This window comes from Gymnogyps californianus, chromosome 2 (genome assembly GCF_018139145.2).
Source record: "Gymnogyps californianus isolate 813 chromosome 2, ASM1813914v2, whole genome shotgun sequence".
NCBI lineage: Eukaryota > Metazoa > Chordata > Aves > Accipitriformes > Cathartidae > Gymnogyps > Gymnogyps californianus.
The window spans coordinates 12,712,657-12,726,869 of record NC_059472.1 but is presented as its reverse complement, the minus strand read 5'-3'; the positions used below and the strand labels follow the sequence as shown (position 1 = coordinate 12,726,869).

Here is a 14,213-nt window from a genome sequence, read left to right as displayed (position 1 = left end):
ATTTAGAAACAACGGGAAGAATTAAGTCAGTCGTCAGGAACAACATGTTCCATGTGACATCAGTGCTAAACTTGCAGTGATTTGTAAGCTGTTCTGTAGCGTGTATAGCCTGTGATACGTATAGCATGTATGTGAGCCATGAGGTTTAGTGAATAGAGTCTTGACCCAGCATTGTTGACTGAAAATAGTTCTTGCAATAGAAGGAATATATTCGACTGGGGAACAGAAATGGAAATGAAAAGAAGCTAATGATGAGAAGGGGGAAGGAAGAATAGTCTAGAAAAAGTGCTGGGAGAAGGGGGGAAGTGTCTGTCTGACGTGTTATATCCTAGCGCTCACTCTTACAGAACAGAGAAATGGAAACATACCTCTTAATTACAAGTCCTCAGGGACCATTCCTATCCCCAAATCACTGGGAAAGAAGTTAGACACAGAAATGGGAGGTGCTGAGGGTGTGAGCAGACTGGGAAGCAGGGAGTAGAAATAGAATTGGAAAGTACTGTCATGGCTTATTTTTCCAGCTCTCTGAACTCCTTCAAACAATCAACATGAATTGGCCTGGATTCTGTTTTCACCCAATGTATAAAAACAAAACACATTTTGAAAACGAGTGATGAGGTATTACTCCAATCATACTCTGAAATCATATTCTTGATTAACTGGACCATACAGTGTGAGTGATGCAGTAGGACTTACCAGGTTGAGGTTTCTAGACACACAAATGTCTTGCCCTGTAGGTTTCAGCACTTCTCTTATTATTGTCTTGACTTCCAGCAACAGGCAGCATCAGGAAAATACAGTGGATTTGTTTGGGTTTTTTTTAATGAAAAGTATTATTCAAGTGAATGTTCTTTGCTAGTGAACACTACTGAAGTAAGGTGGTTTTATATAATTAACAGGCAGAGCTCTCACTACTGGATAAAGAGGCTCCAGAAAATAGACTTAGTTAAAATGTTAATTGCAGAATATCACATATCTGTTTATAAAACTAAATAATAGGACTAAGCCTTTGGCAAATATTGATATGACGAATGACATTCATCAGTTGTAATGAACTTGTTGATTCCATAAGCATTGCCATGTATGACAGTGTATCTTAGGTTAAGCATTAGCTCCATGTTGGCCAAGTTCTGGCTTTTGAAGCAGAGCCAGGAACCTCTGAGAGAACGATGGGGCGTAGAACTTTGTTACTCCTTACGTGCAACTGGTTCACGTTCATGTTGGTTTGTTTGCTGTCTGCCCTAGTTGGGTTTACTTTAACTCAGCTTTCCTGGAGGACTCGAGTCCAGCTCTGAAGAGGTGGTTCAGCACTGAGTAACTGCGTGGGACTCAAGTGTCTGAGCAACCTGAGGAACTTGGGCCTGAGACACCTTGCAAACAGGAGTAGGAACATGGTTTTAGCCCAACTCTGTTTACATAAGATTTTATTATAATCATGATTGGGAGGGTGGAAGAGTGAGTTTGATATGTCTTTTAAATGCATGGATAGAAAATCAGCATGGAGCATCCTCTCTTTTGGACCTGGTACTCCCTCAGGTGCCTGTCAAGTCTGACAGTGCTAGTGTAGCAATTTGATTGAGAAATAAATTGGGATTTGTATTTGGAAGACAGCTGAAGCTCGGTTTTGTAGCGTTCCTTGCACTTCTTGCTCTGCATTGATCCTGGCTGGCAATTTGTCTAGGTTGTCTCTGTATTTCTGACCTTGTGAATTACCAAAGAGCTCTTTTCCTTGGCACTTGCTTCCAAGGCAGTCCGATAAAGTATTACTAGCTGAATTTCCATACGGCAGTTTCTAAAGTATTAGTTTCTTTGGCTAACAAATTTGATTATGATGGCTCATATTCTTCATTGGACCAACATTTCTTGCCCGCTTCCTAGAGAGCTGATTTTACAGCTATGTAGAATATGTCCCGAGGCGACCGAATAGATGTCAGTGATGAAACTGAAGGTTTATCCGTGGTAACACACATGTGATAATGTTTCAGAAGGGGCAAGGAGATACTGTGTTTTCATTTCTACTCTTCAGAGCGGATGCATCTCAAATCCATTATTAAACAGACAGCAGGATCTATAATTGAAGTGCTCTGTATGTTTGTCTTCAGGCCGGCTATACAGGAGGTGAAGGTGCCATGGGGTATGCGTGAAGCAAGATAAAATAGAGTCAGTTCCTCTGGACATGATGGTCTGGAGATTACTTTTTGACTTGAGTTCATGCATGGAAATAATGAATTTATCTATGTCAAGCCTGCAGACTGAGTTGATGGAGCCAGCAGCTCCTGGGGATGTTGCTGAGCTTGTTTTAAGTGAGGTGAGTTGGGCAAAGGCAGCCTGCCACGTGCAAAGCCAGCAGCAGCGGGGAGCTCGGCCTTGGCCACAAAATATAGCCATGAGGCTGCGTAAATACAGGGGGTGCCCAAGTCAACCTCTGCTTGTGGAAACTGATGGAGGGCAGTGAGTGAGAGAGACCCCGGGCAGTCAGCTGGTGCCAAAGGAGGTGCCTGTGTGAAGCTGTGCGTGGACGCCTTCTCTGCACACTTTGTGTAGACTTGCCCTTTAGACCAGCAAAATTGGAACTGGTTGGGAACTTTTTACGAGCAGTCCTGGACAGAAAGTGCTGATTTGCTGAAAGGGAACTTCATGGGCCTGAGATGCCTATAAGTGTGTGATGGACCCTTTTTCCCTGCAGCAGAGAGATGTCTGCAGGGCACTCAATCCCTGCTCTGAACCAGGTGTGCCGTTACTCCGAAGTGGTATGCTCTTCTTTGCTGTAACTAGTATAATTCATATAAATAGCTGATCTTATGGAAAGAAACTCTGTAGCCCACAATTAGGGGAAAAAAAAAAAATTCAGCATCCCATGTAGAAGAATTGTTTATAGTCCTTGCTCTGAGCTGGGCAGAACAGCTGCTTTGTTTATCAAGGGAAAAATCTAGATAATGCTTTCTTAGGATGCAGAACAAACCATTACTTTTTTCATAAACTGACTTTTAACTGTGGCAGTGTGCTTCCCTTCTCCCTCCCCCGACCTTTATTTCCCGTAACCCTGCTCAAGTGATAACCACCGGTGGCAGTCGTAAGGGATGCGTCTGGTTGTGATGGCTGCATCTGGCTCAAAGTGAATTCAGGGGAGACAGATAAAACAACAGCTAAGGGCTAATTTGAACAATGCGCCCACCTAACCATGGTGCTGGTCAACGTCCGACTCAAGCCAAATTTGGAAGAAACTAACATCTGCAGTCGGTATGTAAATATGACTATAAGTCAAATATCTTGCTCCATAAATAGCGGACAGCCCAGGGCCCGTTAAGCTCTCCTGCATGGCAGCGGGCTGCATGCCAGGATCTCCCCTTGAGTAGGGACGCCTCTCAAGGTTACTCCTCGAGTTTGAGAGAGTCCTTGCCACAACAGGTTCTCGGTAAGTGATTAACAGCATGCTAAACTTTGAAATCCTAACCAAGTGATATAAAAGATTGATTGTACACCTATAATCCTTTAGACATAAACTGCTGACCAAGTCTGGGACTAAGTCTGGATCCAGCAGCACCTAAACTCCCCTCTGAGAAAGAGTTGAAAATGCAAGGAGGTCCTTTCTGAACCTCATGACTCAACAGGAGGGTCTCCTTGACAGTTTTGTCTGACCCTGTCCTCTATGCAGTAAATAATCAAGTGTACCTTGCCATCAAATCTTGTTAAGCCACTGTCACATTTATTATCAAACTTTGTTAAATTGCTGTTTTATATCAGTAAACGTATTGCTACTTCTCTCTTACAAGTGAAGTACGTCACTCCATCTGCGACATTAACTCCCAGCCAGTGGTACCACTGTCCTGCTGATACTGGAAAAGTACCAATTGCTGCTTGACAGGGTTTTACTAGGCTGCAAACAGCAGGCAGGTCTTCTCCAACAGAGAGCAGTCTTGCATTTAAAAAATGAGAGACTAATCTATTGCAGAGAAGTGGTGTTGTGTCTGCTCCTCCTAGTTTAAGAGTAAGAGCAGCTACCCAGAAGCTCTTGATTTTAGAAAAATGTACTTTTTTTTTTCTAAACAGGCCCTCTCCCCTCCTATCCCTATTCCTGGCTGAATCTCCATCTGCGGAGAGTGGATGAGCTTGTTGTGAAGGTGTTAAGTTTCTGACTGCAGCTCCCGGCTTGGCTTCTTGCTTTTACTTCATCTTTGCAAGTGCTTACAGGGCAGAAGTGGCTTCTCGCTGTGTGCTGGTGCAGTGCCTGCAGCAGTGGTCCCTAGCTGTCCACCGATGACCCCAGGAGGCATTGGCGTGGTGTGCCTGGCAGCCTGCGAGCCGCATCCCCACCCGGCCGATTGCCTTTTCTCAAAGCTGACGAGTTTGTACTGTTCAAGCAGCCCAGCTGCCAACCTCTGCGTGTGCTTGCTTGCAGTCAGTGTGCATACATCCAGGGGGCAAAGACCATCGCTCCCTTTGTGCTTAAAAGGGACCCCTGGACCACTTCAGCAGTGCAGCCCAAGCAGATGTCCCCAAAAGCAGAGTTTCATCCCTGTGTCCAACCCCTTTGGACCATCCCACGTTAGCAAAACAAGGCTGGATTCCCTGCTGCTCTTGCAGTGGGGTGGGTGTTGGCTGGCTTGTTGCAAACCCAAGCTGGTGACACGGCGGTGTATTATCTTATGTCATTTGTAGACAGGTGTCCCCTGGGCTCCGGGTTATGCTTTGTTTTTTTGTGGGCTACCAGACATACAGTCAAGTAATATTTTGTGGGAGGAGGAAAGGAGAGAGAGGAAGAAATGATTCTTAGTGTGTAGATCTTATTAGACCTTAAGAAAAAAAACCTTAATTTTTAATGGTCTTAATAGATTTCCATTTGCTTGAGTAGAGAAGAGCTCAGGTGGATTTCTTAAAATATTTAGATGATAAGTTTAGTTTGATTAAACACTATGTGGTCTGCCACTGAAGAAAGTTGCCGTGATGGAAAAAATCTCCCCTTCTGAGATCAATTAGTCTGTGCTGAGATCAATTAGCAGTGCTGGTGAGATGATTCAAGGGAAGGAGTCTGACACTGGGGTACCTCTGGGCTCTTAGCAGGGCTGTGGGGGAAGAAGAGTAGAAATAGGTGGTACCATGCTACTGAGGGGACTCGCAGGAATTTTATTGCTGTTGCTGCTGCATTGCCATGCCAGGACTGCTGGGCCAGGATTGCTTTTGCAGATCTTTCCACTCCATTGCCTCCGGCTCTGCTGTCATCAAACCCACGACTTGCTCTGTGTTGCTATTCCAGCACATAACAGCTCTTTGGAAAGGGTTTTTCCCCACGACAGAGCCGCGCTGTGTCTCTCAGCCGAGGCTGCTGCCTGTACCTCGCTGCAGACCTCCCCTTCTGACTCACAGCGCCTTTACCGTGCTGGACGAGAAGAGATGGAGATGAAATGTGTCCCAAGCTGCTCCTGAACATCTCAGGGTCCTGTCATCTCAGATGGCTTCAGAAAGGTCTGTGCAGGGACCTGGGGCTGGAAGGGACAGCTGGGCCACTGGGCAGCTGCGGCCACTGGGTGTTTAATAACGAGCAGAGAGGACTCTGATAGAGCTGTACTGTCTCTGTAAGAAGAAACTGTGTCTCCTGAAGGTATGCACTGATAACTGAGTCTTTCAGAGCTGCAAAGCTGCATGTAGCTGTTACATTTGGAAGGATTTTTCCGTGCATGAGAAAAATTAAAAGACTGATGTTGGCAGAAGCCTTGCAAAGTGTTAGAAGACATGGAGAGTTACACATGGGGAAAAAAATGCAGCAAGCTTTTTTTATACGCTGTGGACTCCTTTTAACTGTTATGTTGTCTTTGTGTCACTGAAATAAATCTTTCTAATCATAATCACTATAAAGTTTAATTTTTCTAGAGCAGGGAACTGAATGGCATCTCAGGAAGAGGGTAATTATGCTTCAAAATGGAGACGTCATTCTGGAAAAGGGTTATTTTTAATCTGGGATTAGATGCCCCCATGGGGAGTTACACTGGCATACCTGAGCTGCCTGATCACTCTGCTGGAGCATTGCTTGCCCCTTCCTCTGTCCTCATGCGGTCTTGCATGTTTCATCTGCTTAAAGTTTGCTTTGTCATACATTATGGTCCCTGAGGTTTAAAAATAGGGGCTAATTTAATAGCAAGCTTCAAACTGCCAATCAAACTTTACTTGCACGTGAAGGGAAAAATGACAGAAAATCTTCAAATGCTTCAAAGAAGTCATCACATGAGCTTACCTGTCAAATAAGGGGGTTTTTTTAATCATCGTATATGTCTGGTAAAGACTGTAGCTATCCTCCGGAGTCAGGCTTAGCTTGAAAAAAAAAAAAAAGATTTTGCAGAATTGGGGTCCTACCTCCAAACTAGTTTTGACAGATAAATGTCAGTTTTGACTCAGTGAGGTGGCTGAAATGGTGGCCAGCTGGGGCTTGGCAGCGGTGGCTTCGTGGGTGACGTGGCCACAGTTGACTGCCATGGTTGAGATGTGCATGGGCTGAGCGTGTTTGTGTTCCTGTTCCTTCAGTTTTTGTAGTCTTTTCTTTTAAAAAATGTTTAAAGGAGGAGGGGAGGGAATGGCCTATGACACTGAAGTGTCCCTGGATATCACTTCCCACTTGGTAATGTTTCATGGAGGGTTTTGGCTTTTTATAGCGGCTCCAGTGAGCCAGTTTGCTGTCTTCACTTCTCAGACACCCGACATGTGTACAGCAGTGGGATGAAAAGGTTTCCTCTTGGGTTTTGTAGAAATCCTAGCAGAAAATGTAAATCCCCATTCTGGGCATGGTTTGTATATATTTAAAATGTCCGCTGTGGGGAGATACACCTCTTGTCTCCTTGCCATGATCCTGTAGCCAGATATCTAACGGTCTCCTGGCTTCAAAGGCCAGTCCCAGGAAAGCGCTTTCCCGAATTGGCTGGAGCTATAGAGCAATTACAGCCTTTGACTTTTACACTGACAAAATGGTCAGAGTTCGCATTTGGGGAGCGCTGTGCAATTCTGTTCTGCCCTGATGTGAATGATTGGTACTGGCATTTTGTACTGGGGATGAATTAGATTCATTTGCTGACTTAGTGCTTTGCAAAACAACAAAAGTGTTGTCCCCGGAGCGGATTTGTTTTTTCACATAGCACCGGCAGCAGCAGGTGGAGGGGGCTAGGCTCTGCCACTTGCTCAGAAACATCCTGCTTCGGAGCAACTGTGGGAAATGATCAGAAGGAAATTTCCTTGCAGCAGATCAGTTTGAAAAGGCTGTGGAAACTGAAGCTGGTTATTTTCAGGAGGAAAACTGTTATCACCAAAAAGTAGCATGAATTTCTTTGTCTTGGTCTTTCTGAAGAAGCTCTGCCAAGGTGGACAGAGGTATAAGCAACATGGGTGTAAAGAGGAGGGGTGACACACATCTGATGTGAGCTTGGATAGCTTGTATGAGTGTGGAGCTTCTCCCTGATGCCCCAAGACCTCACAGCGATTTGTTTTATTTCAGCAGACTGAGGTGCTTTAGGAACAGGCAATGTCCTTCCTTTGGAGGGGCACTTCTATATGTTGTCAAGGTGTCAGACCTGGCTCCCGGGTGAGAGGCAGAGCTGAGCGCCATGTCCATAGCCTGGGACCACAGGGTGCCGAGGCAGAGGCAGTGGCATCCGTCGCAGCCCCTTTTTGCTCCCTGCTATGTTCACAGGTGAAGAAACAACAGGTTAAACTGGGTGCAGGAGCTCAACTTCTGACGTTAGCACTGGCTTCCACTGGGCCTTTGCAAGTTGCTTCTCTGCCTCTTTTCTTGTCAGTGAGATACAAATCCAACACCACCGGCCTCGCTGAGGGGCCGTGAGGACTTGCTGCCATCACCTCTGCAAGACCTCTCACAGAGGAGACTGGTGCTGTAAGAGCATTTCTGTTGCTGCAAGTGCAGCGGAGGGAGCTCGGCTGAATTAGTTGTGTGCTTGCTCTCCTGGAGATGCTTCAGTATGGCTGGTGTTTGCTGAGTCCTTGGGCCAGGGTTAAGCTGCAAGAAAGCCACTAGCTTACCTCGGGCTTATCTTAGGTCTTTGTGATTTCCCCAGCAGGTTCAGTTTCCTTCCTTCAGAGGACTTCAGCAAGGCAGCACGTAGGGAGGCTGGGCTAGAAGGCTTAGCAGCATGCCTGAGCATCCTGACCTATTTAATATGCCAATCTAATATGCTTAACACGCAGCTCATCAGGACTAGCTGGGGTTAGGTACGTCTCCAGCCTGAGGACAACCAGCAGTGATCTTGCACCCTGTTGTTCAGCTGCTCTTGTATTCCCTGACTGATAAACCATAACGGTGTTGTGGAAGTAACAAACACTGCCTTTTGCAGGTGCTTTCTCATTTGGCCCCCCCTGAGCTATGTTGCATTTCAGTGTAGCCGTGCACTTCCCCGTTATGATTGTGGAAGGCAATGCAGAGGTCTAGATGCTTGAGATACAGTTCATTACCCTAATCTTTCTGCAGCTCTGTCGTCTTAACCGTGAGCTATAGTGGGGTGAAAGAAAAGAACTGGAGAATGGTTGGCTTTGGATATTTAGAAATTGAAGGGTTTTGGTGGTGCTGAAGGGGACAGGTTTAGTGGCTGTCCCTGGGATGTCCCCAGTCCCACACGTACAGACCAGGGAGCGTGCTCTTGAATGTTGCAGCAGCACCTATAGCTGTCTGTGTCCAACCCTGATCTAGATACTAACATTTCTGTAGATAATGAATATAGTCACCAGGATCCCAGTAGGCTTTTTCTCTCCTCCAAACAAATCTAAATTTCCATGTAATGATGAATCCATCATGCTAATTACAGCTGTGAGGAAAGGTTAACCCTGTCTGCCAACAACTCATCTGCATTGCTGAGGCACAGGTCAGACTCAGGAAGAATTTATTTCTGCTGCAGATCTATATTTAATCACAGTAGCAGTTCTAGGCTTTATTATTATAACAGCACAGACACCCTCCGTTAATTCATATTGTATTGCTGTGCCTGTCACACATGGGCTTGAGGCTTCAGTGCTCAGCGGCTTCTCAGGCTGCATGAGGCTGCCTACAGACGGGTGGTGTGGGGAGCAGGCTCAGGGCAGAGATTGCAGTTTTGGGGGAAGGAAAGAATGCTTAAACCAAATGAAAATGGATGAAGGTCTTCTGAGGTTTGGGACATCTTATTAATATTTAGAAATAGAGCTCCTAGCTCTGAAAATTACAGAATCATGCTGTGTATCAAGTTGTTTTGCTGCAGGCTTATCTTTGCCCTAAGTGGGACAGAAGAGAATGACTGTGACTGCATTGTGCCATTTCATTTGTAAATAAAAATAGGTAGGCCACCAGTGACTTTGCTGTAAGCAGTATCGATACCTCCGTATTAATAATTAAAAAAACCCCCAAACTTCACCCCTGAACACTGCATTTCTAAGGAATTATAACAAGGTCAGAAAGGTCTTGTAGCTGGCACCATGATGTTTGCGTAATATCTGCAGAACACAGTGTCAATGCTCTAGAAGTGATGGAGACTTTTTCCCCTCGACTTACCTCTTCCTTGGGTTACTGCCAGAACTCTTGCCAGGGCTCGAGTCAGCAGAAGGTCAAATGCGGGTGAATGGAGGGAGACGCCTCAGGAGATGTTCCAGCTTTGTGCTGCCTCTTTACTGGCCCATGCCTAAAAAGCACCAAGCCCTGAAGGAATGAATTTGCTGTAGATTTGCGAACTTGACTGAACTTAAAACTTTAGTTGCCCAAAAAGTTACTGGAACGTTGTTCTGCATCCTGCATGGCAGGGACAGCCCGTCTTTGCTGTGAAGAGCTCCTATGCAACGTTGCCTGCTGCTGCTGAAACCTAGGAGTCTAATAGATAATTTTGTATGAAGCTGGTAGGGAAGTTGTGTATGTATCTGTGTAACATGCACATATAGTGCCACAAAGTTCCTTTCTTCTATACCCTCTTTCCCTGCTCTGAAATGTGTCCCCTGTCAAATGCCTCTGGAGGAAATGCTCTCAGACTGGTGAGTCTCTACGTGTGAAATACAGAAAAGCGTCCTACCTTATCACCCTGTCAGAGACCCTCCCAGGGGGCTCCACATCGTCCGTCTCTGTCAGATACTTTTAAGAGACAGATCTTAAATATATACATTCATAGCAAAGAATCATCTTTGTCCCACTGATAAGTTCATTAAAACTTCTATACTGAAATACTGAAGAGCAAAGAAGAAACCAGAGGTGTTAATGAATGGCTTGGAGCTAATAAGATCTAAATCTGGTAATCCTGTCAAAGCAGCTCAACTTTCTGTGCTAGGTGCTGTCTCATTTCAAGGCACATGATACCAAATTCTCATGAAGTGACTAAAACTGGCCAAAGTGGTCATTGTTCCATGTGCTACTGGAGATGCAGCATTCAAGTGTCCAGCCAGCATGAGTCTTCCCAACCTAAAAAAATCATAAAATGTGAGAAAACTATGTTGAGGGATTTTTGTCTTTGATTGTAGAATTGGCGATTTATGCTCAGATCATGGGCCAGAACTAGGTTTTCTAAAACATGGACGTGATAATCGAGCACAGTCGCATGGCTCCAGGAGGAAACCCTGAAGTTGTTATCAGTGGCACTGCTTGCGCAGCAAGACAACTTTCTGAATCTGTGTCACTTTCAGCAATAAAAAATTGTTATTTGTATCACAAACGGCAAAGACAATAAAACATCCATTCACAGTCCAGATCCTTCTTCTCTTAATTTCAAAGGACGCAAATTATGTTAAGGAAACGGCGAACTGACTTTTGCAGGAGATGCTAACCTTTTCTTCCCAACATCCCCCAGAACATTCCCTTGTAAAGTCTTCGCACATTCAATTAAAATTATTCTTATAACCATTTATGATGGTTCAGCCTGGTGCAGCAAATCACACAAGTAGGCATTTTGCTAAGTGACTGTAATGGCATGAAACATGGGCTTATGCTTGGTTTGAAGGTCATGTATGTGACTCCACTTCTTGCTGGGTTTAAGTTTATGATAGCATCACTGAGCACAGGTGACACTTTCCACATATTATGGCTGCTTGCAGTGCTATGTAAACCTTGTGAGTAAAAGGCTGCTGGTCTGATTTCTGCTCCTTTATCAAAAGTCATTTGGGCCAAGAGCTCAAGGCTGAAGGGGAGGAAGGGTGCTGCTGCTGGGCATGGCAATATGCACTCCCATGCCCTGGCGTCTTTTTGCACAGCAGAGCCCTGAGAGCTTTTGATTGCAGTTAGTGAAGTTATGGTCCGCGGTACGGTCTGCTCTTGGCCACGCTGAGGGTGTGAAGCAAACATCTCAGGCAAACACAGGTGTCTCTGACAAATGCAAGCAGAAGATCCAGCATCAGTGATGCTGTGAGCACCATGTGGTACACGCTGCTCCGATACAGCAATAAGTAACTACAGAGGTAGCAGCAATATTGTCAGAAATGCGATGAGGTTTTGTGGTTGTCCAAGACTCATGCATGATGTTGTTTCTGGATCAGGTGGAAAGTTTACCCTCGTCCATGTTGTAGTGGTAAAGAAGGGCAGACCTGTGAAGTTCCTGAGCGATGGAGTTGAGATGTCTAAATTTCATGAGGATGGAGAAAGAAACAAGTGAAGAGACACAAAGAAGTCTCTGTGACATTCTTAAAATGGCAGGTCAGGGAGACGTCCTTTGACCTTTTGAGTGAATTTAGCTGAAAGCACTCAGGAAGGCAGCAAGGAGGTTACCAAAACTGAGCTGAGGCTCTCCAGGCTGAACAGCAGTTGAGGGTGCTAAAAGCATGAAGCAGATCTGAAACACTCATCTGAATATGGGACTGAGGATGCCAGATTCATGAACCACGTTTTGTCATGGTAATTTGAAAGTTTACCGTAGCCTCCACAGACTTCAGCTGAGCTTCATGGCATTTTGCTGTCATCTTTAATACTTGCTTTTTTACTGCAAGTATTTAACTTCCTAGTGTGATTTTGTGAACTGGCCACTCTGGACTCAAGTTGATATTTTCATCAGCCTACTCTGATGGCAAACTAATGGGAATTAAAACACAAAACGAATATACGATGCATAGTCATACTATAACAATTTATACCTTTAAAACCTATTAGACTGTTGTAGACAGAGGGCTTTATTGTGTTTTGTATCTTGATTTTATGCACAGGAACATTAACTGGTATTACGTGTGTTAGCAGCTTCTGGATGGAGTTGCACTTCTGAGAATGGGAACAGTAAAGCAGAAAGGATTGGAGGGTTTAGTATTTGTCTGCAAAAACAGTGATATTGAAGTGACTGTCTTCCCCATGGTGTTTAACCCCTGCCTAACACCTCCTGTCTGTAAAGCTTTGGCTCTCATGCTCGTGCCATAGTTTTCTACAAAGTATTCAAGAGCTGTACAGGGTGCTGGCATTTCTGTAAATGGATTTTAGTTATCTATATCTGCTCAGAAGAGGTTGAAAAGTCGCTGAATTAGACTCTGGAGGAGCTGTTCCTAGTTTTACAGATCATTTGAGTGTGACACTCGCTTTTTCCAAAAAGAGAACTACCTGAGATGAAAATATTAAGAATAATGCAGGTTTTATATTTTGAACAACAACAAAAAATCCAAATAATGTTTTTAAGTTAGACACAAAACTGTTCAACTTTTAGAAATTTATTGAGTTGCAACTGCAGATTGTGCCAGCAGCTTTCTTACGTGGTTGTAGCAGATACTCGGTGCCGAAAACTTAGAAATGTGTTTGGGAACCTGAATTACAGTCGAAGGTCTGTTGGCAATAGTGATACTATTGTATTTGCTTCTACTGAGTGCTGAGGTGACAAAGGCCGTTTTCAGCACAGAGGTTTTCTGAAGTATATTTACGTACCTGAATGTCACGTCTCGAGCGATGATGTGGGAAAGAAAAGCCAGTGTGACAGCTCTGTTAAGCCCTGCTTACAGTGTGGGCTGAGCTACGGCAGTGCCGGGCTCTCGCCCACTGGGACGTCAGCCCTGGGAGATGGTAATTAAAACATCCCCACACAGGGCTGTCTGTCTGATGTAGGGTATTGCAGGTCCAACATTGTCGTGGCCAGAGAGGAAAGCACACAGCCCTGTTTGCATCCTGAATTTCACGTGCAGGCAGAAACGAGGTGTGGGGGACGATGAGGTGCCTGACAGGGGATGGAGAGGGCAGCTGGCAGGGTTTCCAGCAGGGATGGGGCTGTTCGTTTGCTTGCCCAGTACGGGCAGGGACTGAGACTGTAAGAAATAATACCCTGGTTTGTATTCTTCCTGTGGGGATGCCGCACGCTGTTCCCTGGCTCTCACTTTGAGCTTGATTCCAGCCTGCACATGCTGCAAACCGCAGGGTAATCCGCAGTGAGCCTGGGGCAATCCTGCCTGCCTTGGGGCAAAGCCAAGGAGAAACCAACTTCTCTGCTGGGTTTTGGAGCAAAACACACAAATGTTTTGTTGGCCAAGATGTGCATGGCCTCTTGCTGGTGTTACGTACTAGACGCCCTTTGGATGTCTTTAGTGTCCTCACGTGAGACAGAAGCTGTGGATGAGACAGCATCATGTACGTGTATTCTCTAGTCTGTGTGTGAATTGTGCTTCCTCTCTTCATAATTCCTTGCTATGGGAATTACGGCTGAAAAGGTTTTGTAAGAGAAATACGGTCGAGACAGTTTGTGCCTAGGAGTATCAGATGTTTCATTTCAGTGTGCCGTGAGCCGTTCTTCAGAAATAAAAGTCACTTGAATGTCTTCCTTTGATCATATTTTATTTATTCTGAAATAGGTAGAATTTCACTTCCACAGCCTGACATCTCGAACTCTGAAAACTGGAATAGTTTTTACATCAGCATGGCCAGCCACAGAAGAGGAGATTCAGCGGCTGTGCCGTGCACATCTTCTGCTGTGCTGCATACCTCTCACGGATGTGCTCTGCGGGCTCTGCTTTTGTCAGCTCTTCCTTGGGATGAACGCAGACAGCAGGAAAAAATGAATTGTCTGTCTTCTGCTGCTCAAATTTATCTAGAGATTTCACCCTCACTTGATTAAAAAATTTGCAAACCAATCCGCAGTCCTGTGCAAGGAGTAGGATGGCAAAAAGATTCATGCCTGCACCAAGCTCTAATTTGTTTTTATCACTCACTTCAAAGAATACAGATAAGTGGTATTTTCTAGAGAAATGGAGTTAATCTTTTTCAACACAAGGCATAAAACAAAATTAAACAGAAAATTGTTGCAATTTTATCTAAG

At 44.9% G+C, this 14,213-nt stretch overlaps 1 protein-coding gene across 1 annotated transcript in view; it reads left to right on the top strand.

Annotated features, from left to right (window-relative positions):
• The first annotated feature begins 3,181 nt into the window (after nucleotides 1-3,181).
• The window catches only part of FER1L6 (fer-1 like family member 6), a 125,066-nt gene continuing 114,034 nt past the window's right edge, over nucleotides 3,182-14,213 (top strand). The window contains exon 1 of the mRNA XM_050892928.1: nucleotides 3,182-3,240. Coding sequence (XP_050748885.1) covers nucleotides 3,182-3,240 — 59 coding nt within the window. The remainder of the gene's footprint in view (nucleotides 3,241-14,213) is intronic.